Source organism: Myotis nattereri (genome assembly GCF_964212035.1).
Source record: "Myotis nattereri genome assembly, chromosome: 7".
NCBI classification, from domain to species: Eukaryota; Metazoa; Chordata; class Mammalia; order Chiroptera; family Vespertilionidae; genus Myotis; species Myotis nattereri.
Window position 1 is genome coordinate 25,126,906 of NC_138082.1, and position 26,586 is coordinate 25,153,491.

At 42.3% G+C, this 26,586-nt stretch overlaps 1 protein-coding gene across 3 annotated transcripts in view; it reads left to right on the forward strand.

The window, feature by feature from the left end:
* The window catches only part of SGPP2 (sphingosine-1-phosphate phosphatase 2), a gene marked incomplete at its 5' end in the record, with an annotated part of 84,448 nt that overhangs the window by 41,584 nt on the left and 16,278 nt on the right, over positions 1-26,586 (forward strand). For all 3 annotated transcript variants that reach the window (XM_081095936.1, XM_081095937.1, XM_081095938.1), the window contains one exon: positions 24,854-25,033. In XM_081095936.1, coding sequence (XP_080952062.1) covers positions 24,854-25,033 — 180 coding nt within the window. The remainder of the gene's footprint in view (positions 1-24,853; positions 25,034-26,586) is intronic.

Consider the following 26,586-nt stretch of genomic DNA (forward strand, 5'->3'; position numbering starts at 1 on the left):
CCACCCCCCCCCCCCCCCCCGCCCCAATCCAACTCTTATGGTGGTAGAGGGGGGCAAATGATGTTAATTACTTGTAATATCCTGGGAATATCTTGTAATGTGTAAGGTCGGCTCAAGGCCAGTTATCTCCTCCAATGAGGGTGGAAACTTTTCCTGAGGGGCCGGGAGGCAGTGGTCACAGGGCTCTCTGATTGTCATTATTGGCTGTTATTTTCCGCTTTGGAGTCCTCATTTCAAAGTGCACAAAGGATTTCCTGTTTGAGATAGAATTACCAGTCTTTTATTGAGAGTGAGCAAATGAAATCTTTGCCTGAAAAAGGAAAGCACCTAACCTTTGAGTATGCAGTCTGTCCTGAGCTTTGGCAACTTGTGACTTGCTTTTAAAAATGGGTGCATGGCCAGATCCACCAGACACCCAGGTTGAATTACACGCTCCGTGTGCTCATTTGCATCTGGAAGGCAGTGTATGTGATTCTGGCAGTTCCTGGTGGAGAGAATGGAGGCCATGGGGGTGCTGGGTGGGGGGAGGTGGAGGCAGAAGAGAGGGGAGGGAGGGAGGGAAATTAACAAGTAGGAAGGGAGGGTCCTCTGCACTACAGAGATAATGAAGAGAGACGCTTGGCTTGGCCCCAGTGTTGAAGGTGGACAAAGGGAAGGGAAATTCCTGGGGTGTTGGGGTTTCAGGGGAAGGAGAGGTGGAGCAGGGTGAGGCTCTTGTCAGCTTCCTACAGAGAGGCAGCCTCTCTCCTGGAAGGGCTATCCCTGAACAGTGGCTGCCTCCTCAAGGGCTCAGGATTAAGAAATGTTAATTACATAAGGGGCTGAGCTTGAAGTCTTGTAACTTGAAACATCTAATCTCACCCAACAGTCTTTGGAAGGCAGCTGCATTCAGGAGCGCCAAACCTCTTGTCAAATTTTATATTAATTTTACAGTTGTCATTGGATGAAGTCCCAACACGTTTTATTGCTTTTAAAAGTCATTTGTTCTATTCAGGGTGACTCATACAGTCTGAAATAGTTTAGCAGAATTTATGATTTGCTAACTGCTTTCTCATCACAATCCTGATTGTTTCTCCCTTATGTGGTACAGCTTTTATTGGCATCTGTGTTCATTATCTTTTTTTTTTCATTACCATATTTGATTTTCATAACAGTGGGCTAGTATCATTTTCATCATTGTATAGATTAGGGCAGTAATAATTCAAATAGTAATAAGCCATGTCAAATGCTGAGCCCTTAGTATATATGCCTTTCACTGTAATAGTGCTTTTTATATTTTACCTCATTTATCCTGCCAGCAATCCTGATGAGGGTTATTGCCAGCCCATTTTACAGATCAGAAAACTGACATGTAGAAAGGTTAAATAACTTGCTCAGGATTACATTGGATTAAGTAACGAAGTGGCCTTCTGTGCTAGAAAGAGAGAGGGCTACCATGGTTGTTTCTTAGCAAATCAGCTAAATGACATGAAAAGCATTCACTGTTCATTTAAAAAAAAAAAGATATTAAAGCTGAAGTTTAAACATTAAAATGTTGTGCACAATGTTCTCTTCTATTGCTTATTTGCTGTGGTTGTGGTTCATGTTGGCCGCATGGCATTTTTTAGCTCTGTATTCTACATAATTGTCTTTTACATACCTTTCTTGACAAGTCTAAGGTATTTATCTCAGAAGATTTAGATGAGCTTTCGTTAAATAAGCTGGAAGACATCACATCATTATTTCTGTCACCTGTCACTTATCAAGGTTTTTAACCTGTCATTGGTTGAATTCAGTAGAATCTTAGACTTTGGGACAGAAAAGTTGGGGAATGGGTTATCTAATTAGATGCTCATAAAAAGATATTGTTGATAGTGCTTCAGAAGAGCCTCAGTCCAACTGAGTGACTGTGATCTCTTGACTTCCTTTAGCGGCACAGTGATAGCCCCACCAAAAATTAAAACAGAGGCTTTAAAATAGCATTGCTGTATCTCAAAAAGGTTAGAGGCACTTTCATTGAACCTGCATGGTGTTTAGCTTTGTAACATGAGGCCAAATTCACTTTTGGCTAAATAATTTTATTCTCCACTTTTTGAAAGAGCAATGAGCAATGAAAAGATTGATAACATGATTGATCCTTGGAAGGTTCATTTTCCCTGTCCTTATATTTTACTTGTTTGTATTCTGCCTCTTTTCATAGATACTTCATGGCATTCAAGATGAGATATACAAAAAAAATGGGAACAGCACATAAAATAAAAATCAGGAGTAATACAGATAGAATAAGAGATTAAGGTTTAGTGTACAGTTAAATGTAACTTGCTGATTCCCAAAGTTGAGCCACAAATTTGCCTTTGAGCTTTGCCTTGACCAAACCAAAATGAAATTACATTATCCAGAGCATTTGAGATCTTGCTCCCCGGAATATATGTCAGTTTGGCTCAAATAAACTCTTACAAAAATTCTCAAAAACATGCACAAACATTATCCACTGGGAAATAATGGGCTCATTTCTAAGAGAGGAAGCCTTTTCCTGCCGCATGGGATTGGTAGAAGCGTTATGGCCAATGACTCACCGCAAAATTATTTTCCTAGAGTGTTGTTTGCTTTTAGTCACCACATCATCTGTGTGAGAGTACTCATTTTGATGCTTCCTCTTGAGCTTTGTGTATGGTTATTTTTTAATCATTGCTAATTTAAACAATGAAAAAATGGTATCTCAGTTCATTTCCACGTCATGTATTTTTAGTGATGATGAAAACCTTTTTCAGATTTTTTTTAGCCATTTGTTTTAACTCTTGAGAATTGTCTGTCTGCCTTTTGAGTACTTTTAAAAAGAATTTTAATATTTTAATTTTTTTTCCCACCAGGTGTTAACATAAAATGGTACTGAACTATTGATTTTTCTTGTCTGAGGCAATGTGTCTTTATGAGATTTTTAAAAGTTCAAGACTTTGAGAAATGGTATTTGACTTTATGGTATCATCAATAGTGACCTAAGAAAGTCATTTAAAATTGAATTTTAACACTTTTATTCCATATGTTCACTTTAGGCACAGACCTCTCCACTCCCTGTTGTCTTACCCTTTGTGATCTCCCTGGTTCTTTGAAAGCATTTAAATTAGGGACTCCTGTCTTTGGGCATTTAATCTCTCTGGCCAACTGTTTTTCCTTATAATAAACTAGAGGCCCAGTGCATGAAATTCATGCATGGGTAGGGTCCCTAACGGCTGCTGGCTGGGGCCTCCCTTCCCCCAGCTGACTGCCCCATCGCCAAAGCCTGCCATGTTCCACGTCACCCCCTGGTGGTCAGCACACGTGTAACTCCTGGTCAGTCAAACTCCCACCCATAGGGATAATTTGCATATTAGCCTTTTATTATGTAGGATAGCTTGCTCAGGGGTAACCAGCCCTTATTAAACCTGGTTCATGCCCTCTGAACTCCAGTAAGGTTAACATTTGCCCTTTTTTCCCATTTGTAAAAAAAAATGTTTTTACCTAACATCAAAAGATATATTCACCAGCATCCTAACCTGTGTGTGGTTATTTTTCTTAAATAATAAAAGCACATTATGCTAATTAGACTGGACATCCTCCTGGACGAAGCCAGGGCTGGCAAGGGAAGCCGGGTCCCGGGTGCCTGCGGGCAGCCAGAGGGAAGCCCGGGTCCTGGGTGCCAGAGGGAAGTCGGTGCCAGCAGCAAAGGGAAGGAAGGCCTACTCTTGCACGAATTTCGTGCATCGGGCCTGTAGTTTTAAAAGACCTGATATATCCAAAATGTTTCTACAGTTTTACTGATTGTGTTGAAGGCCCTGATTGCTTCTGAGAGTTTTTCTTCTAATAATTCACAGCTTTAGATGATCTGCCTGATTGGAAGCAAGGTGTGTATATGGGTAGGGGGTGGGGGCTCTGCTTCCACCTCCATCAGCAGCTATGAAGTGTACTTAGCGGTTCCTGGTGCTGTGATACCATGAAAGGAACACGGGCTGGTGTTTATAGGTAGTGGATTTTTGGTTTCCAGAAACGAACACCACTCCAGCGAGCTCAGGAAAGAGGGCATTTTTGCAAGATTCTGAGGAGTCTTGTAAAAGAACCAGACCCACCCAGAAACTGACGCCAGGGAACAGTTGTCTGCTGCAGAGAAGCTGTCACTCCACGTGTCTGCTTCTTTACCTTCTGTTGCCAGCTGGCAACTTTCCAACCATCTTTTAGTTCAGATTTTCAAGACACTCTGACCCAGCTCATGTGTCACATGCCTCCGTCCATCTCAGGCCAGTGTATACCGTGGCTCTACTTGGTCCAAACAGCTGTGGGGGGGATGAGGATAGACATTTAATAGGGCAGGGAGCTGTGGGTCAGGCTGGAATATCAAGAGATTTGGACTATAATTCTAGCAGTGAAAGTTCACTCAAGGCACTTCCTGTTCTGGCCTGGGGTGTCCCTAGCTTTAAAATGAAAGGAACAACTACAGGAGCCTTGGAGGCTTGTCACATGGTCATGAGCCTTCTCTATATGCTCACATTGCGACGCTTAACAGAGGGCCATCCAGGGTGGGAGAGGGCAAAGAGGGGGGGAGGGGAGGGACATATGTAATATTTTCAACAATAAAGTGTTTTTTTTTCAATTTAAATTCTTTTTTTTAATTGCTTAAAGTATTACAAAGGGTATTACATATGTGTCCATTTTATCCCCCCACCCTAGACAGTCCCCTAGCCTCCCCTATCCCCCAGTGTCTTATGTCCATTGGTTATGCTTATATGCATGCATACAAGTCCTTTAGTTGATCTCTTACCCCCCTACCTCCTGCCCCCCAACCCACCCCGGCCTTCCTGCTGCAGTTTGACAATCTGTTTGAGGCAGCTCTGCCTCTGTATCTATTATTGTTCAAAAGTTTATAGTGGTCTCTATTATCCATGAATGAGTGAGATCATGTGGTATTTTTCCTTCATTGACTGGCTTATTTCACTTAGCATAATGCTCTCCAGTTCCATCCATGCCGTTGCAAATGGTAAGAGTTCCTTCCTTTTTAGAGCAGCATAGTATTCCATTGTGTAGATGTACCACAGTTTTCTAATCCATTCATCTACTGATGGGCACTTAGGCTGTTTCCAGATCTTAGCTATGGTGAATTGTGCTGCTATGAACATAGGGGTGCATATATCCTTTCTGATTGGTGTTTCTGGTTTCTTGGGATATATTCCTAGAAGTGGGATCACAGGGTCAAATGGGAGTTCCATTTGAAGTTTTTTGAGGAAACTCCATACTGTTCTCCACAGTGGCTGCACCAGTCTGCATTCCCACCAGCAGTGCACAAGTGTTCCTTTTTCTCCACATCCTCTCCAGCACTTGTCGTTTGCTGATTTGTTGATGATAGCCAGTCTGACAGGTGTGAGATGGTACCTCATTGTTGTTTTGATTTGCATCTCTCGGATGATTAGTGACTTTGAGCATGTTTTCATATGTCTCTTGGCTTTCTGAAGGAAAAACAGAGAGGTCCATCCCTGGCATGGAGTCAGAAGGAAAAGAGCGAAAGTTGGGCAGGATGACATTAAGAAAAGGAAGAGGAGGGGGAGGCATGGCGTCCCTTTTGCAGACCCAGTGCTAGCGTGGCTTTCCTTATTTGGTCTTGTGTTGTGAATCCCCTCAGTAGCAGACAGTGCATTTGAAATGTGTACCTAATCCATTGCTTAATAAATGTTAGATGGTTTGCTGTTTTGTATTCAACACGATTGGAGGAACACTTTAGAAAATGCTTAATTGCTTAGGGAATATAAATTCCTTATTTATTTATTTATTTATTTATTTATTTGCACAATCAGAATCCTGGCCAAAGATTTCCTTTTGGCAGGTCCTTCTGTTCCTACTCTTCCAAGTCAAACTAAGCAGTGTTGGAGAGCAAGAGTCGAAAATGATGGATGTCACACCTTTCACAGTCTGATTGTTGAGAGCTAGTGAGCTGATGCCTGCGGTCCAAAGCAGATCTAAAATTCACATTTAAATCATGCCCACCAGCTAGATAGTGTCTATCTGCAGTAGAGTCTAGGGCAGTGGTTCTCAACCTTCCTAATGCTGCGACCCTTTAATACAGTTCCTCATGTTGTGGTGACCCCCAATTGCATTGTTACAAATGGAACATAATTAAAGCATAGTGATTAATCACAAAAACAATATGTAATTATATATGTGTTTTCCGATGGTCTTAGGCAACCCCTGTGAAAGGGTCATTCGACCCCCAAAGGGGTCACGACCCACAGGTTGAGAACCGCTGGTCTAGGATATTATTTTATACAACAGTCTTATAAATTGGTTCAGAGGCGAACTTTGTGATAACACATCACAGTGCAGTGGCGTCTCTGGATGTGGGCTGGCTGCCACCTGGCTGTGTCACAGGGAGTCTGAGACCCGATGAGGGAAGAGAGCAAGACAGCCTGCCCCTCCCTGTAATTCACAGCCCCAGACGGGGGTCAATTTTAGTGCCAAAAGATGACTTGAAATGCGATTATCTCCTAATCCTCTGTTTAAACCACTACCACCGTTCACTTCAAAAGACTGCCCTGCTTGTTAAGTTGGTTCTTGCTTGAGATTAATGAGTCTTGAAAAGTATTCAACAATGGCCAGATTGTAACCCTCGCTGACTTGCATGGAGTGGAACAGAATGAGGCGTCAGAGATTCTGCCCAGTGCCTCTGAAGTAGAATCTTGTAATTTAGCCTTAGTTAAATATTAAGTCAATGTCTCTAGGGGGTTTATTATGCAAACTGTATTGGTTTTGAAGCACAATAAGGAAATCTTTTCGTTTTAGTGTAGTGGGATTTTTTTTTTTAAGCCTTTAAACTGGGCTCCTGTGGTGGAATAGATAGATTTGGATCTCTTTAATTATCACCATCATTACCTGAGAAATGGTTCCCTACCCTCTCGTTCATGATGAGGACGGGAGAAAGTGCCCACACTGCCCTAACTCTCCTGCCCTTCCCCCACCCCCAGCTACTGTCCCTATTCCCAACCCCTTAAGACTGCAAGGATGGTCTTTGGTTTGGTTTAGGTTTTGGTTTTGTTCTGAACTCGGCCTCTGATTCTAGGATCCTGGCTGTGAACCATTGCAGTCTGCATTAGCCTTCTCCCCTACTTAAGTATAATCTGGCCTTTTTGCATATTAAATGTGCTCAGTTAATTTTATTTCTTCATTTTACAAGCAGTGAAGCACTTGTAAAATGAAAAATAAGAAAAAATCCCCTAATCTTACCTCATTTATTGTCTGTCTGCTATCTGTGCAATGTGTGATCACAGCATATAGTTTATATGCTACTTTGTGATAAACGGTTTGATAAAAGATGACTTGAAGTTCATTATGAATACATAAGAAAAAGAAGAGAATGGGATGGTGGTAACTCATGAATCTTTTCACCTAAAAGGAATCATTGAATCAAAGGATGGTTTGTTCACCTTAAGAATTAGGAGACTCGGCTTCAATCCAAGTGAAAATGTATCTACCTCCATTTATTTCACATAGTGCATGGTTTAGTAGTTAGAGTGAGAAGTGTTAGTGGGGGGCATGGCCAGGCTGGGATGGCTCAGGGCTTGTTGGCTGTTACATGTATGTAATCAATTGTAGTCCAGAGTTTACTAATAACTAGCCCAGTAACATTTATCTATTTCGGGGCCTCAGTTTGTCCATCTATGAAATGTGGAGTTGAACAAAATGAGTACCGGACCCCTCTTATTTAGAAAGTTGTATGATTATTAAAAAAAATATTGATGGTGATGCATCTTTTAGGATATCATCCAGTCTTTTTAATTGGATGTTCTGGCTTCAGTAATGCCTTCGGCTGTATAAAATGTCCCTGGTGTGACACCCCCCCCCTCCCCGCACGCCTTGACTTGGTTGGCTCCTACCAGAGTTCTTGGGGGCCTGAAAGAGGAGCAGTTCTTAGTGATTCTCTGTGAAAGGGGTCCTTAGGGAGAGAGGGGGACCCACCCCGGGTCTGAGTCACCAGGAACCACTTGTATGTCAAGGGACAGAGGCACTAGGTGAGGGTTCAGGGTTCTTCTAGTCCAGGCACAAAGCACTGGCTTTCCCAAAGCCCACAAGCCTTGCTCTGAGCTTCCGTGTGTGTGTGTGTGTGTGTGTGTGTGTGCGCGCGCGCGCGCGCGCGTGCACGTGCACTTGCACACTTATAAACTCATTGTTTGCATTGCATATGCTCAGAACTAACTAGAAAAAGATGTTGTGTTTTTATCCCTTTCAAAATTAAATTTCTTTGGCATTCACAGGCACTGAAATCAGAGGGGAAAATTTTTTTCTTTTAATTAGAAAATGTTTTCTAAATACATAGCAATTTGACTCTCAGGGTTGGAAAACAACATTCTGAAGGTTTCCCCCAAAACCGTACCTTGCAAATTAGCAAGTTGTGAGCAGCAGGAAGCTTGCTTTTTTTAAAATGAACACTAGAGAACAAAGAAAGGCTCAATGAGTGAAATAAGAGAGCTGATGTCTCTAGTTAGGCCATAACAGAAGGGCCAGTCAAAGGAGGAAATGAAACTCTGGATGTAACCCGTATTAGGGCTGCCAGTGGGATGAAGTCCATACCTGACCACACGCCCAGGAGGGTGGATCCCAAACCCAGGCTATCTATATATATAAAAGCCTAAGTGATTGTCCAACCGTTTGACCATCCAACCGGTAGCTATGATGCACACTGACCACCAGGGGGCAGACGCTCAACACAGGAGCTGCTGAGCTGTGGTGACTTGGCAGCTGCGGTTCTCAGGTGACACACCTGGAACTAGAGAGGAGGGAGCCTAATTCCGGGGTGCATCACCAGAGAATAGCCCTCTAGCAATCCGGGACCCCTTGGGGGATGTCAGAGAGCCGATTGGGACTAGGCTATGGGACCCCACCTGTGCATGAATCCATGCACTGGGCCTCTAGTGTGGAATAAAGGTTGAGCAATTTCCAGTGTTTGTCTACATAATTGGGAAAAATATTTAGCTAGAAAGAATAGACAAAGGAGGATGGACTGAAAGTCTCCATTTTTTTCTCTAGCCAACCAAGACCACAACATGCTGTTTAATTAGAATTCATTAAAAAGTAAAAAAAAGATGAAGGCTCATTCATTTGCATAAGCATTCCAAACAAACTAAGTGTTCTTTGGGGCAGGGATCAGAAATTTAAACTTAAATTTGTACTGTAGAAAGCTTTTAGAAAGTACAAGACTGGGTTTTGTGCTTTAAAAAAAAAAACTTTAAAAAAAAGTTTTCTAATCTACAAAGCATGTTTGACTATTTGCCCTAGGGGGCAATCAAAAGGTGTGTTTTTAACACTGAAAGAATTAAAGCATTAAAACTCTCTCAAGAGCCTGAGTTTCAGAAAACCAGGTGCTTATCTTTATTTAAAATGTTATAGCTGCCTCAAAGGATGGTTAAAGGTGTGCTACTGTCATCTAGCTCTCTTAAGGATGTTAACCTTATACATTCATGGGGAATATATTTTAAGAAAAAATGTATAAAGGAGATATAAAACCACCTAGAGCCATTTTAGAGTGTCACTTTTAAGGTGAAAATATAAAGAGCCATGCATAGAATGGGCCCTGGTTTAGCAGCTCTGCTTGGTAAGTGGGAGAGGTTTTGTGATGGAAAGTCTCCTAGAAAACCGTAGGTTAATGGACACCCAAATAATGTTAACATTATTTTGAGGTCCCCTGAACACTTTTTTCCCTGAAATTCAGAGATTTTGTGCATTTAAACACTAAATGTTTATGTAAGGGAGAAGATAAGAATAGTAATCTTTTGAAAGCATCTCCTAAAACATCTTCTGAATCTTGTGTGCTTCCAAACACATCAAGCTTAGGTCTCCACTGTTTTGTTTGGGGGTGTTGTAACCAGGAACATAATTCATTAGTTATTACTACCAACATCTCATTCCGAAATTACATCTAGATGCACCATAGCACAGTCTGAAAATAAAAGAAGATAAAAATGTTCTTACCTCTTAAGATGATGAGATTGTACTTAAGTATAATTGGTCTCATGTCAGCTCTTCACCTCCACTGTGTAAAGAGCTGGACATAAGCAATAGGACATATAGAAATAGGTTCTGTAGCATTTCTGTATTTAACACTAGAGGCCTGGTTCACAAAATTCGTACATGGGTAGGGTCCCTAGGCCTTGCTGGTGATCAGATCCAATCTGTGGGGCGACTGGCGGGGCAATTAGGGGCCCCCATTGGCACCCGCCTTGGCTGGCCTGGCACTGACCGCTCGCCGGCCCTGCCCCTCATCGCCGCCACCGCCACCAGTCATCTCCCTCCGTGGGGTGACCGGCAGGGAAATCGGGGGGCCCCCACTGACACCTGCTTTGGCTGGTCCAGGGCCTGCAGGCTGGGGGCAGCTCCTGCATTGAGCGTCTGCCCCATGGTGGTCAGTGCGCATTATAGCGACTGGTCGTTCCACCCATAGTTCCCCCTGTTCAGTCAATTGCATATTAGGCTTTTATTATATAGGATATGATATCAGGAGCATGTACATAGCAAGCAAGAAAATTTCCATGAGTCAGTCATTGTTTCTAAAATTAATATTTCAAAAAGGAAGCATACAACTCCATAGATGGCATAGCACTTCCAAATATATTCTTATCTCAGTCTAACATTAATTTTGTAAGCTATTAAAACCTGCATTTACATATGATAAAATTGAGGATGAGATATTAATAGCACCCAGATCTCATTCTCAAGCCAGCCCTCTTTTTACTTCATGGTACTGCGTCTGGCTTAAAAGAAAGGATCTCTTTGGAGCAAATGAAGAGTCTCTAGAAAGGGCCAACCGACTAGACTGTAGGTGAAAGATGTAGCAAAAATATCCATAGATGGGAAAATGCACCTCTAATGAAGTTCAAGGTGCTGATCTTAAAAATAAAGGTTAGTTATTTTACCAGCAAAAAACTGTGTTTATTCAGGAGTAGCAGAGAATTGCAATTCAGGACATGCAACTATGGCAAAACCATAGGCAAGTCTGGAGAACAAAAGAGAGGACTATTATCTTATAGAGAAAAGGGGAATTTGGAAGGAGCTTCCATAACACAGAGCCTTTGGAAGGAACTGGGAATTCGAAATGTAGTGGCTTTTCATTGGCTGGGTTGTGGCTGTCTCTCATTGGCTGGGCCATTGCCAGGGGAGGGGAAAATCTTCCTCCCTCCTGGTGGGGTATGAGAACAGAAAACATCTTCCTGCTGGAGGTACAAGGTATCTTCCTGTTTGGGGCGATCAAGGATGAGTGGTAGGGCCCCCCTATAGGCTCTCCCAACTCCAGTCTTGGTTGATGTCTCCCTTATTAAGTTTCACAAAGAAAACTATATAACTAGCCACCATGAGACCTATTGTAAATGTGAGCAAGATTTCAAGACGTTTAAACATTTGGAAAAGGCGGGCATTTCTGTGATTTTCTTTTAAAGGAAAGTGCCCTGTTTCTCTCAGAGCTGGAAATTCTGGCTTGGCCTAGTGTCTGCGTCTCAGAAAGCTGCTGGCAGCTTATCTTCAACTTGTCCTTAACCTCAGCATTGCTGATGGTTTGAGAGGCGGGAGGGGGTTACTAAAGTCAGAGCTGATCTTGAAGTGCTTTCCCCAAAGCCCTTGTTAAATCTACATTTCCTCCCACAAATCAAAACCTGATTAGATAAAGCACTCCGTGTACTCTTGGCTTAAAAATAAGGGAAAGGAAAGAAGGTGACTATTTTTTTTTTTTTAATAACCATGTAACCTTCAAAAGATTTGTAGGCATTCAGAATTATGTCACAGTTTGAGAAAACAATTTCTTCATAAAAGACAAGTTTGAAAATACCTTCAGAGATAGGAAACTATAAAAAGTAATTGAGAACATTTAAAGGAGAACTCTTTTAAAAATGGAAAATTACAAAAACTGAAATTAAAAATTTAGTGGAGGGGGGGGTTGCAGAGTAGATTTTACATTGCTGAAGAGAGAATCAGATGACTGAAAAGTAAGTCAGAGGAAATTTTCCTAGATGCTTTCATAGTACCCAATATTTCCCCATCATAACACTTAACCTGTTTCATTTGAATCATCTCTGGCACGCTCTCTCCCCTGGATATCCAATAAGTATGTATTTAAGGAATGAATTATTAAATGTACATCTTTACATATTTGTTCAATAATTACCTAAAACTGGAACTGTTAAATGAAATGACAGACCTTTATTTCTAGGCCTTTATACCTGAGCCATATCCTCCTGAAAAACAGGAACCTTCAAGGTTACACCCTTTTGTGATCCAGGAAGTGACTCACTACAAGGAGTCACTTCCCTTCATGACTCAGACAAAACTCTCAGCTGCCCCCACTTATTTACCTGTGACAAGGCCAGACACGGACCCTCCAATTCCCATTCTTCATCTTATAAATGACTTGCTGGACTCAGTTCCCACTGGCCGACCTGGACAAAATACCTTCTACCTTGACTTGACCAAACTTTAGTTAAGCTTCTCTCCATTCTTCAGCCTCTGAACTTGGACCCACCTTCACCCCAGCCAGCACACAGCCCTGCCGGAAGGCCCATCCTGAGAATAAGCTGATTTTAGGGTAAACATGCCCAGACCTACCGTCCTACCACCTCCCACACTCAGGGAGTATCTTTCCAGCCTTCATTCCTCCCTCTGCAGAAAAGCCCCTTTTTGCTTGACCCTTCCAGATCTCATAGTCCCTTCCCACCTCTCGCAGTGATCCTTTCAAACAAAGTCTCTCCTTACCTAAATCCAGGTTTGTTTTTTATTTGACAAAGCAGCACAGAGAATTGGACCCTAGAGCACCCCTGCCTGGCTGCACTGTGGTTCTCACTCTCTAGTACAGGGGTGGGCAACCCCTGGCACGCGTGCCAAACATGGCACGCCAGTAACTTTTGCTGGCACGTGAAACCCTCTCTTATAATCTTCCATTTACAATTTTTTTCTTAATGTAGACTTTTTTATTTTTCAGATAAATTCAGTGTAGGTGCATCTTAGATAAATAAATAATTTTACATAACATGTTATCTTAAAGACCATAGACATGGATTGACGAGAGAAGGGAAGAGCAGTTTCTATGCCTCTGCCTTAACTCTCCCTGCCTTCCTAGATCCGACCAGTGTTTTGGTTTCATCCACATACGCTTGTGAATCTTTGTTCTCAGTGATGAATTTTGTTAAGTCTCGTAATAGGAGTAGCCTGACGGATGAAAGTAGTAGCTCGTGCATATCTCTGAAGGTCACGAAATATCAACCTGATGTAAAATCTCTGTCATCAGTGATGCAGCAGCAAAAGTCCCACTGATAGCATCAAATGGAGTCACAAAGTTTTCTGTCGGACTATCAGTATACATGTATACATTAAAAAATAAATGTATTGTTCATCATCATATACTGTGTTTTTGTCGCTCGAATGAATTTTATTATTTCTTCAAGGTTCTTCCCATGCATACACCTTAAGAGATATCAAGTAGGCGTAACCTGTTCTCAAAAAATTAGGGTTGGCACACAGAAGAATTTTGAGTCAGAGATTTTGCTGGTTTTGGCACGCACTCACAAAAATGTTGCCCACCCCTGTTCTAGTATCATTGTGTGGCAACATTTACTTTGCATTTGCTCCGCTAATGCAACACACAATCTCTGATCTTGCAGAATTCCTTTCAGGAAGGCATTTGAATTCTTCCTCTAACCAAAGAAACATACAAATAGCAAGAAAATGAGGAGAAGGAGTCGTTTTGTTGAGGCTAATATTAGCATGTAATAATGGGTAGGATGGCTGCTCAAACACACAGGGACTCCCTAACTTCATTTTTATATTCTGAGCACAAGCTTTGGCTGTAGCTATACTCAAATGTAACACAAAAGCACCTTCCACAGCCAAATGGTAAATGACATCTTGTATTTTCTTTCACTTTGTACATTTTAGAGCTGGCTTTCCCAGAATTAATGAGAACCACTGAGAATTTGCTATAGTACTTCCTCAGCTGTGTCTGGATAGTCAATTACCTTGTTTTATTATTGTTTCAAAATGATTGAATAGTTCACACAGGATATGGGTGTTAAGGAGTGCCATAGCATTTAAAAATAATAGATGGAAAATTCATTTTAATCCTGTTGGGACCCCTAGACTATTGATTAACTCCATCAAATATGTGTTTATGTTATGTACCAGTTAATTCAGGGACATTAACCTGTAATAATGAATCACACAGTATTTTTTTACCCTGTAATATATATTAGAAGTTATAGACTAGATGTTATATCTATTGAAAAAAATGTAATATTTTATGTTAAATTTTTCATTATCTCCTAGAGAACTGGCCACAAGCTGTAAATACTAAATTATTTACCAATATAAGTGACTTGTTTACTCTTATTTTCCATTAGCTTGATAGATCCAAAAAGTGGGATTTTTAGCTAAAACATCTAAATGATCTCCCTTAACACAGGGGGTGTGAAATAGAAAAGCTGCAAAGTAATTTAACCAATAAACAGCAGCGAAAATTGTCCTTGTCCATTAGGTCCTGGCCTCTCAGATGCAGTGTTTTCTCAAGAACTATGCGGTTTAGTTCTCCAGGGAGCCACGGTTCATGCATTGATTCACTTAGTACAGATTTTTATTCTATAATGGGCACCAGTAGTTTTAGATTTCCAACATTTTCGGAAACACTGCCTCTGTTCAAGCTTGCATTGTCCCTCTCTTTCACTATCACGTTAACCTTCTAATTAGCTGTTCTTATGACCTTCACATTCCTCCTCCCCACAGCATGAAGCGTGGCCTATTGAAAATGCAAATATGACCAGGAACCACTCTTTAAAACATATTCATGTCCAAGCACCTTAAAATTATCTTTCACAATCGGCCCCCTGCCTGAATCTCTACCTTTGTCCTTCCTTCTACCTGTTCTCTTCTCCAGAATCACAGAACTCCTGAAGCCCCCCCCCCACACACACACACCCCTTCACACACTCCCTCCCCAGTCCCTGTGGTTTAGATACACTATGCTCCACTGTATGCTTCCTTCCTAGTGTACCCCCACCTTGCCTGATCTCACCCGCTCCTGACTGTTAACCTCAACACAGGCATTATTTCTAGATAAGCCACCCAGGCACAAATTTGGTCAAGATTCCAATAAGGTTTTTTCAGCATGAAAGTAGTAATTCTATACATTTCTGAATTGCTAAGGAATCTTTGAACCAGAAACCAGATATTATTTGCATTTTAAAAAGAGCATCAGATCTCCTTTCTCACCTTGTAATTGGTGAGCAACAGCTTTTTAGTCATTCATTTATTCATTCAACAAACATCTGACAAGGGCCTATTATGAAATGCTCTGCTGAGTGCTGAGAATTAAGCAGTAAACAAGAGAGACTCCATCCCACTCTCCTGGGGTGTAGTTGTAGGCAAAACGGACAGTAAAATGTAAATTCACACAATAATTACAGATTGTATGATTATTGTTTAGGCCACAATCAGAGTGAGAGCAGAGACCTACTTTAATGAAGATGGTCAAGAGAGAGTACTTTGCGTTAATTTCATTTACCTTAAAGCTTTTGAAGGATGAGAAGGAGCCAGCCAGGTGAGGTGCTGGGGGAGAGAGTGCCAGGCTGCGACCCTGTCAGACACAGTTCCAGACTCTGGGTCTTGAACAAGACATAGCATCCACTTGGGATGAGATTGGGGCTGATAAAATAAAACTGTATAGTCTAAATGCAGGGAGGGCAAAGTTTGATGAAGAAAACTAAAAGCAGGTACAAGGAGAGAGAGTGGTGACAGGCAGCTGTATTAGTTAAGGTGGTCAGGAAGACCTTTCCAAGGAGGTGGCCCTTGGACAAAGGGCTGACTTTACTTATTTACTTATGACTCACATTTAAACGTTACAGCAAATCTAGAATGTTCAAAAGTTATCAACAGTCTTTCTGGTTTATTTCTGTATTAATTTGGAAACCAATGTGTTTAAGAAGTCTAAAGGGTCCACCAAGCCTTCTAAGAAGATACCTAGATTCAAAAAGTAGGAGGCCATGTTTGAGTTGGTTTTTTCCATCTTTAAAATAAAACATTTGCTGCGATTCAAATATGGTAAGACATTTCATCCGACATTCGTAAAAACGCTTTCATTGTTCACTGTCCTATAGGCCTCAGCCTTCGAGTGGAATGTAGAGATTGCAGAGGTAGGGCTCAGAGAGAAGAGCATGAAGGCTGCCCGTTGGCCCAGAAGGAGGGTGCTGGCAGGCTCAAGTCAAGCCTGGCTCATTACAAAGGGTCACAAGGAGGTTATAGCCTCTCTGCCCTGTTGGGAGGTTCTGACTGTGATGGACGGCCCCTCCTAATAGGGTTAGAGTTAATCACTCACTGGCCAACTGGGACATCAATGGCACCCTGCTCTCCCTCTCCACTTGCCTGTGCTGGCCAACCTCCTTCCTTGGCTCCCTGCAGTGAGCAGGCGTCAGGCAGGGGACCCGGGGGCACTCTTGTCCCTTTCTACTCAAAGACTGGCTCTTCAGCAGCAGAGTCCTGTGACTCCATGGGGAGGAGGACCAGTCTCTCTCTGCCTGGCAGAAATCTGGTATTGAAGCCCTCCTGCCAAAAATGAGGAGGACGCAACAGACAGGGGAGAAAGAAAAAAAGACAGCCTTTTAAAGGAAAGTCATGATTGCAACCAAAATGAAGAGGGAACTTGATTTTTGGAGTTGATGGGCTAGGCCAGTGGTCGGCAAACTGCGGCTCTTTGGCCCCTTGAGTGTGGCTCTTCCTAAGCCTTAGGAGTACCCTAATTAAGTTAATAACAATGTACCTACCTATATAGTTTAAATTTAAAAAATTTGGCTCTCAAAAGAAATTTCAATCATTATACTGTTGATATTTGGCTCTGTTGACTAATGAGTTTGCCGACCACTGGGCTAGACAGTATTTACATGTCTACAACCCCTTGTCAACTGCAGTGTAACCTTAGTTCTTAGACTATTTTCATCTTAAGAGGTGATGACTTTTTTCGGTCGAGCTCTAAAAGTTGGTGTCATTTACCCCCAAGCAGGTCCTTCCATAGGGTTTACTAGACTGGAGATCCTGAAGAATCAGAATGCTGGAGCCCTGGACTAGAACTTGGAATGCTGAGTTCTCACTTCGGGCCTGACCAGGAATATGTCTGCACCTTTTGGATGGCAGAAAGGTGTTACCAGCAGGCAGAATTAGACCCCAGGGTCAAGGGGGCTGTTCATTCAGTCATTCTCTCTGGGAGGCTTTATTCCTGAGATATGGGACCTTCCCCTGACTTTGGTGCTTAGATACTGTCTCTGTAAGGAAGAGACTATCACAAGGTTTAGACATTTCCCAGGAGAGGTTAAATCAGAGAGCAGGGCCAGTTTCTTTCACAGGTGAGATGTGAAGTTTTGGTTCCTGGTGATGGTGATGGTAAGAGAAGGGAGCAGTGATGTAATGACAGTGTGGATCCTACCTTTCACTTGAATGTCTCTGTTTTCAATTTGGAAGGAAGAGAAGTGATGATCAGGAAAGTTGGGGTGGGGGACACAGTGGGAAGTACATAGGAATGTTGATAAACATACAGCTGATTAAGGTTGTTGTGGAGATAATATATTGAGTCTCTAGACATTGGACCAATTTGGCCACCTTCGTTCATGGTCATCTTGTTGACAGTAGTTTGAAATGAGTGTTGGTTCTGCCCAGCGTTCATTGCTCAGCCCATGACATCAGACTGAGAACAGAAATAGATGTTGTATAAAAAAATAGGAGCGCCTACTTGGCTACTCCCCCCATTAGATGAGTAGATACGTATTCAGGGCACCCTCGCCAAAACCCAACATCATCTGTGTTGTCATAAGTGAATTTTCCTCCCTACATCCTGTGATTATGGCTCTTATAATTTTGTTAGCCTGTATATTGAGTTTTTCTTCATATGTGTTTCCTTAACTCTCCATTTCCTCCCAGCCTCATAACTGCTAATTTAGTTTGCTCTTGGACTGCTGCTGCACTGGTTCTAGCCTGAGGAAATGCAGCCAGCAGTACCACCCATTAGAGACCAAGAACACTTAGACCCAAGGGTCTGGGGATAAAACTCTTTACTGTTCTCATCACCAGTTAGTTCAATGTTAAATTATTTGCCAGCTAAGAGAAGTGGGAAGATTTGGGCATGTGTGAAGGAAACCTAATCCAGACAGACAGAAGGCCACTAACCTTTGAACTTTCTCAAACAAGGACCATTAGGTCAAGTGCTTTTTAAGAATTGTTTTCATGACTAGAAATGGTTTTAATCCCTGCAGGTTACAGCACAGGATGTGCCCACCTGCACCATAAAACCCAGTTTCTTACTATGCAGTACAGCTGGCTGGTCACACTCAAGGCAAGCCACTGAGACACCCTTGACTGTGATTCAGAACTGGTGTGGATGACCTTGCATGGCTTGACCTGTGGAGTCCTTAATCCTTCCAGAAACAAATATTTTGTGTATTTCTTTTGTGACCACCATGCAAATCTTTTCTGAATTCTCTTAAGATTGTAGACTGACAGAATCACTGAAGCAATCTTCAGTTCCCAAGGTTCTTAGACCTGAAAAGCCATTTCTTAATAGCATGAAATGATCCAACTCTGATCAGATGTACAGGGAGAATCTGTGGTGGCTTGAAAAGCTAGATGTTCAGTATTAATGACCGTTGGCCTAAAATCAGATTCATGGTCCATCAAGTTAGCACGATGGCCACTGAGCCTTCCTTACTACTGTGAGACTTCCTCACACATAGGTGCTGCCATGAAGAGACTAGAGAGGCAGGTGAGGGCATGCTCTCTCTTGTCTCAGGGTAATTCCAGACTAGACACTCTCTGAGCCTAAGTATATTCTAGGAAATATTGAGCCTGAACCCCATTTTAATGATATCTATGTGTTATTTGTCAGGTGCTAGGTAGTGGGATATGGAGAAAAGACCGTAGGATTTGGAATAAAAAAAACAAAATTCAAGTCCAGCTCCTCTACACTGATGGCATTATCTTTGGTGAGACATTCACCATCCGCGATCTTCAATTTCCTCATCTGTAAAATGGGAATGACATGAACATTAAATAATGCCTATGAAAATACACTTAACAAAATCACTGCACAAATATATTATTTAACCCAGCTCCTTCTTAATAACGAAAAGGAGGCTCAGCTGTTTTGAAATAACTTTCCTAAAAATATGCTACATTTATGACTTAATTACTGATCTTTGCACTTTTAGTTTTTGTCTTCAAAAATTTCAGAAATAGATATGAGCTTGGAAAAATGGAGAATTAGAAAGAGCTAGAAAATGTTGTAACTTGATTTTTTATTTTTCTCACCTGCCATTTGTTGCTCTAGGTAATATATCCCATTTTTACAGAACCTGGCATTTGTGAGACCAGTTTTCTGATAGTCTTCTGTGATTTAGAACATTTGCTCTGTAGTGTCTTTGTTTTGGTGCTTCAGGCATGGAATGAAATTTTATTAAGTTTGAGATCACAATTGCTTCTCCCAGTGATTCACCCCCACTCCCATCCTGTCCCCACAAACATGTGCAAACCCACATGATACACACTATAAAAGAGCCCCGACTTTAAAAGTAAATAAAAATAATGCCGCAAGCAGGAGAGGATATTCATCCATTGAAAACAACTTTTCACACTGGATGGTAAGCAGTGGTCTCTAGAATATTCCCAAATAACCATAACAAAGAAATGCTTTTAATCCACTCCCTGAAGGCAAATAGGGGCCTACAGAGCTGTGAGTGTTCATCCAGAGAGAAAAGGAAGACGGAACACTGCTAAACACAACAGGACTAGTGTAGTCAGTTTCCTTTCTTTGGTAAAAATTATTGATCCTAAAAGCCTCCACAGATGAAAGTTGCTCTTAAAATGAATTCTGTGCTCATGGTTTTGAGTAGGTGGGTTTTCACCAGCTTTCTCTGATATTTGTGGTCCCCTCCTCAGTGCCCTGAGGAACTGGCTTTCAGGGCTAGAGCTGGGCAGGACATTTGAAGACAAGAATGTTAATACTCCCCATATCTACTTCTATTGAGCCAACATTTGAAGACAATGTCATTAACATTTGGAACACAGGACACATAGAAGAGGTATTTCAGGACCCATCTTAATGCCTTCTTTCTCTTTTATTAATTGTGATAGAATTCCTATATCATAATGTTTACATTTTTAAAGAGTATAATTCAATGGTTTTTAGTATCTTCACACAGTTGTGCAACCATCACCACTATCTCCAGAATATTTTAGTCTTCCCAAAAAGAAACCTCATACCCACTGGCACTCACCCCTACACCCCTCTCTCCCAGCCCCAGACAACCACTAACCTACTTTCTCTCTCTATGGATTTGCTTGTTCTGACCATTTCATATAAATAGACTCATGCAATATTTGTCCTTTTCATGCCTGGCTTCTTTCACTTAGCATGCTGTTTTCAAGGTTCATCCGTGCTGTAGCATCTATCAGTACCTCATTGCTTTTTATGGACAAATAATATTCCATTATAAGGATGCATCGCATTTTGTTTATCCATTCATCCACCGATGGATGTTTAGGTTGCCTAAACTTTTTGGCTGTTGTGAAGAATGATGCTGAGAACTTTCGTGTATAAGTTTCTGTGAGGACATATGTTTGCAGTTCTCTTGGGTATGTGCCTAGGAGTGGAATGTTTGGGTGTCTGGTCTACCTTTCTTCAAATGAGGGAAAGGGGAATGAGTCTACTCTGGACCCATTAAGAAACAGAAGGGTACATATTGGTAGAGAACCTATGATCTTTGGGTAACATCTCATTGTTCTCTACTCTCCAACTGCTAAAGAACGATATAACTAATTCCTGACTTATTGAAAATAAATCCATACGTAGACTATAATTCCCAGTGTTTTCTTCCCATGAGACCTGAGGGATGTCATACCCTCCTGTCACTTCATCTCCTGCGCCATGATTTCCCCATGGTGGAGGGAGCTATGGGTGTAGCCAAAAGGAAGAAAGATGTCAGAGTTATCAAAATTTGTGTGTGGATGAAGGGTGTGGGTGAGTATAATTTGAAAAGAACCTATTGATGTTTCCTCCATCTTGCAGTGGACTTAGCTTTTATTATGAGAGTGGGGCCTTCACACTGTGGGATGGGGATGCGTTGTGGGGAGGAGGACAGTTGGGGGCAGGCAGCAATCTGTGTATACAAAATGAGCATGTGGCTTTGCTTGTGAAACCCTGTAGCTGCTTTACTAGCAATGATGTTATTTTGATGACCTCCTGTTTTCGGACCTGTTCGGGTTTTATTTATGCTCGTGTGAAGAGCAATGTCCTGTGAATCAGAGATGTGTTTGACACAGTAAACTTGTCATTTTGGATTGTAATACTAGGAAGGGCCATCATACTAAGAAGAAAGGTGCCTCTGCCGGCCCGGAGGAGCCCAGCCAAGAACAGATCCCAGCTGGAAGTCCATCCAGACTGTGAGAGGACCTGCTTCCGGTTAAGAGAATGGGCTTACTAGAGAAGCTTTTTATCTGTTTGGAATCAGCAATGGACTATCCAGAGAAATGGATTTTCTTCCCAACTATGTTTCCTTTATCCTGTAATCAGGGCAGAAGTAAGAAAATCAGCTAATTCCTCATTGGGAAATGCCACTCCTGTCCACTCCCCCGCCCCCATCACACACCACATCATCATCATCATCATCACCAGCACCAGCACCACACAGGGGACCCAGATAGTTTGCTAAGGTGTTAATGCTGTATAATTGCCTTTCCTCCTCTGGGATTTTTCCTTTCCATATAGGCCTTTGGGGCCTGAGCCCAAAAGAATGTGATAGATGTTAGAATGTAATTTGGTCTCTTTATGTACAAAGCCAAGCCCTCCATTTAGGGCAAGCCCTATCAAGTTAAGCATTATACTCTAACTGCAAACTGAATGATGAAATGGTTCTCTTTTGCCATGGAACTCTTTTCTAATACTTTATTTTTTAGAGCAGTTTAGGTTCACAGCAAAATTAAGTGAAAAGTACAGAGAGCTCCCTCATAACCACCCCCACCCCTCCGAACAGCATCCTGCATTATCAACTTCTCCCACCAGAGTGGGACGTTTGTTACAATTGATGATCCTACACTGACACGTTATAATCACTCAAAGTCCGTAGTTTACATTAGGGTTCACGGTTGTGCATTCTCTGGGTGTGGACAACTGTGTAATGATATGTATTCCCCTAATTACAGTGTCACCCAGAATAGTTTCATTACCCTAAAAATCTGCTGTGCTCCGCCAGTCATCCCTCCCTTCCCCTAACGCCTGGCAATCACTGATCTTAGTTAAAAAGTCTTCTTTAACATTCAGCCCAAGCGCTCCTGGTCCTCCAGGTTGAATCCAAGTCTGTCTCTACAAGTATGCATACCCATAGATTCTGCGGATAATTTTCCTCAAAGCATCGCTGCAGTATGGTGAGAGCCTCTGTTTGTGTGACTGTTTTCCCCACTCAAGGCTGGGGGCCTATGGAGGCTTGTTGTAATAAATGTGATGGCAGAGACAGGGCCGACCCCCTGTACATGGTACTCTTTCCACAAGACTTGAAAAATACAGCTCTGTTGTTGTTCTTGTTTAACGAGAGCTGTCATTATAGTAATTGTTATTTGAAATTTATTGATCAGAAGCCAGGTGTAGTCCATGGTAATATTTTTGAGTGAAATAGCCAAATGCTCTAATTCTTAAAAACCTCCTTCAAACATAGAAGGCAAAATATAAATAAGTCAAGGGACTCATGAACGTCAAGAAAATTAAATAAGTTTGTTGAATGAGGGTCGCCCAGTCTGTCTTTACTTTATGATCTGAAGGTCTCCTGTCTCCAGGGATTTTAAAGTATTTTTGAGCAAACTAGAGATAGTCATGATGCCAGTAATATTTTGTTTATGTTGGTGAGTGGGGAAGGGGAAGGGTTAGAAATATATCTCAAGCAGCCTGTGAGCAATCCTTGGGAGTCAATATCTACAAGTTTTTCAACTCCCCAGATAAGCCAGTCGGATGTGGTTTTGACAGGTTCGCAGGAGAGAGGCGGAAACGTAAAAGAGCGAGCTGGTTTCCAGGACAGTGGCTCCTGGTAACAAGGGGATGGTAAAGAGGTTAAGTTTCAAAGTCCGCATGGAAGTCGCAGCCATGGAATCCGGAGTGATTGTTGCTGAGGCTTTAAAGCCTGTGGCTGTGGCCTGCTGTGCACAGACAGTGGCTCTTGGTTTTTAACCCGGAGCAAAGTGGCAGTGGAGCACAAAACGCATGCAGTGCCTTCTGGGGCTACTGACTATGCTGGGCTAATGCTCAGGAATTAACCGGCAACTAAAAGAGCTAAAAGAAAGCATCAGAACATGGGAAACCCTAAGGCAAGCTGGCTGACTAATCAAGATTATTTTGAACTAGTCCTCCCATAGTGGGTTTTGTTTCAAAGCAAGGTAACCCATCCATCACCAGCTAAATAAAGCCCTAGCAAGATCAATACAGTCACGGTAAGACGAGAAAGTTTAGGATTAAAGCCCTTGCCACAGTGACCTGTGCAAGCATACCGTGGAAAGCAGGGCTTCTCAAGTTCTCCTGTGCGCACAACCCACCCAGGAGTCTTGTGGAAATGGGGGCTCCAGTTCAGTCGGTGGGGCTGTGGCCTGGGATCTGCATTTTAAAACAGCACCTGCGTGATGCAGAGGCCGCAAATGCAGTCACTTAAGCAAACGGTTTGCTTTTTCCTCTTTTAAAACAGATCATGAAATTGTCTTCTTGTAAAGCTCTCTGACAAAATAAGTCTGTTGTTAACAGTCCTGTTCATTTCTGGAGGGCTTAGAAATAAAATTCTTATTTCTGTCTTCTGCTTTAAGAAAAAAGGGAGTGGAACTTTCTTCTACAATGGCATCATGAAACAGTCATTTGAAGAAACTCCAGATTCAGTTGTCTTATTTGGGGCTGAAAATACAACATTTATTTTACTAATGCCTCGGATTTCTTTTTTCATTTTTTAAATATGTTTTTATTGATTAGAGAGAGAGAGAGAGGGAGGGAGGGAGAGAGCGAGAGAGAGTGAGAGAGAGAGAGATACATCAATGTGAGAGAGAAACATTGATCAGCTGCCTCCTGCATGTCCCTACTGGGGATCAAGCTGCAACCTGATCATGTGCCCTTCAAACTAGCAAACTTTTGGTGCATGGGACAACGCTCATACAACTGAACCACACAGGCGAGGGCGATGCTTCTGATTATTGAATGAAATTAAATTAAATCCAGTATGTTGCCTACATATAACAGGAGTAACAGTAGCAAAAAAATTGTTTAGCTAGAAGATCCCATAGAACAATCACTGTTCTGGTTAAAACTTGAAAACAGTGGCTGGCTGATTTGAGCATCAGATGGTCTTTAGTCCAGGACCATCTTGTGCTTGGACAAGTACTATCACATGGTCATGGCACAGAGTTTGAAGGCAAACTCTCTGGATTCTAATCCAATGAATCCCACCATTTACTGACGGAATACAGTGGTTTACTCACCTGTAAAATGGGCCTGTACTCTACAGATATTACTGGATTCGGTACGTAACATCTGTAAAGCTCTTAGAACAGTGGTCGGCACACCTCTGAGCTCTGTAAATGCTTGTTAAATGTATGACTAAAATAAAGTGAGTCCATGCCATGTCTCAGTTGCTCTGTGGAATCCAGAAGGCCTGTTCCTCTTTTTGCCAATTAAATATCACTCTGAAACCCTTCCCCAGCTGATAGCTGGGTCCGAAAGAAAGAGCTTTTCAGCCAACAAACAGGGAAACCCGAAACAAATCCGCGGAGCGTAGGAGTTCATTGATTTTACTTGTCTAGTTAGACTCACCTCGGTCCTTTGGCTTTGCAGCTGGTGATGTACATTGGCCAGGTGGCCAAGGATATCCTGAAGTGGCCCCGCCCCTTCTCCCCTCCGGTGGTGAAACTGGAGAAGAGAGTGATTGCTGAGTATGGAATGCCATCTACCCATGCCATGGCGGCCACCGCCATTTCCTTCACCCTCCTCCTCTCCACGATGGACAGATACCAGGTAAGGCGCCTGACTCCTCTCCCTCCCGTGGGAGGCTCTCCACACAATGAGGGAACAGAGAGAGGTTCCACTTCAGAGTTTTCTTCCAAAGCTGCTTTGAGGGACTTTGAGGTTCATGAAATGAGGCCTAAGAACTGAAGCCTAGCGAGCTGTTGATGACAATGTCTTCCTAAGTAAAGTGACCTACGATTTAGCATCCAAATCAGGTTGTGCCTAAAACGAAAGTGGACACCATTAATAATGACACCAGCATAACAGGGCCTGTCTGGGAACCAGGGTGTGTGGACTCCCCCTGCAGAAAGCATTTTCCCCCTGAACTGCCTGACGAGACAGCACTTGAATGGGTGCTCACATCCTGTTTGCAACAGACACGAGGCATTTATGATCCTAGTAAATGATCCCCCAGGGCTGAGATGAGTTCACCAAATCCTCCTGCTAGACTTCCCAGGGCCAGGGGCAAAGAGTCTGTGCCCCAAATGACTCCCAAGGAGGCCTCCGCCCTGATTGGGGCTCAACCATTAGAAGTAATGGCTCCATGTTTTCTAGAAAACGGTCTAAAATACAGGAGATTTTCATAAATGCTGAACACAGAAGAATTTCACTTAATATCTGCTTACATGCCAATTAGTGTCAGGCCTTTCAAAAGTTAGATTATTCCTGCAATGAAGTTCTGTTTTGCCTGTCTGAGAACTCTTGCCCTAGTTTTAATTTCATAATTTTCCCTTTGATCCATTGGAAAAGGTAGATTTCATGAAGTCTAGCAGTCCTTTTCATAAATGACAGCAATGTTTTGCCCTGTCCCCACACCCAAGAAACCCATTCTATATGCCAGGGTGTATAGGCACGGGGGGTCAGCCTGGTGGGGTTGGAAGAAGACAAGATTAGTGTTGGGTCCTGGCTCCACCTTTGCGGTCATCTACCTGGTCACGTGGGGTTAGACCTCAGGTTCCTAAATGGGAAAGGGACAGGTGTAAGGAATATCCCCGAGCAGTTATAGTAAACTTGTGTTGTAACTTTCTTCAGTGTCATGTCAGGATCAGAAGTGTCTGAGTGCCCCAGTACCATCTGAATTAATTTAATGTAGGTTTCTGAGTTAGGCCACACCCAGTGGGTGACTGTGGGCCCAGCATCGGCCCCCACTGGGCTGCTTTCATCTCCAGAGAGGCCTATGAACATGCTGATGTGACTTTGGGGGGAAAAAAAAACAAACACAGCAAGTAGAGGCTCACCGCAGGGATACCAGTGCCACCACCATTTATATGCTCATTTTGAGGCCACCTGGGCCTTTTAAACAAATTCTTTTAGTTCACATGATGCAACAGTTTTCATAAGGCCTGGGTTGTTATGGTCTTTTTTCCTGTTTAACTTTAGAGGTAAATATATTTAGCTACTTCAGTTATTGCTCCTAAATAACACTAAGTATGGGATTCATTTGTACAAATATGTAATGAGCTTAATACCAGACTCTAATTTCAGAATGCATTGACTCAATTTTAGCACCCTTTTGATGAAAAACTGACACCCAGTTAATGATAAACTTTAAGAAATGAGAC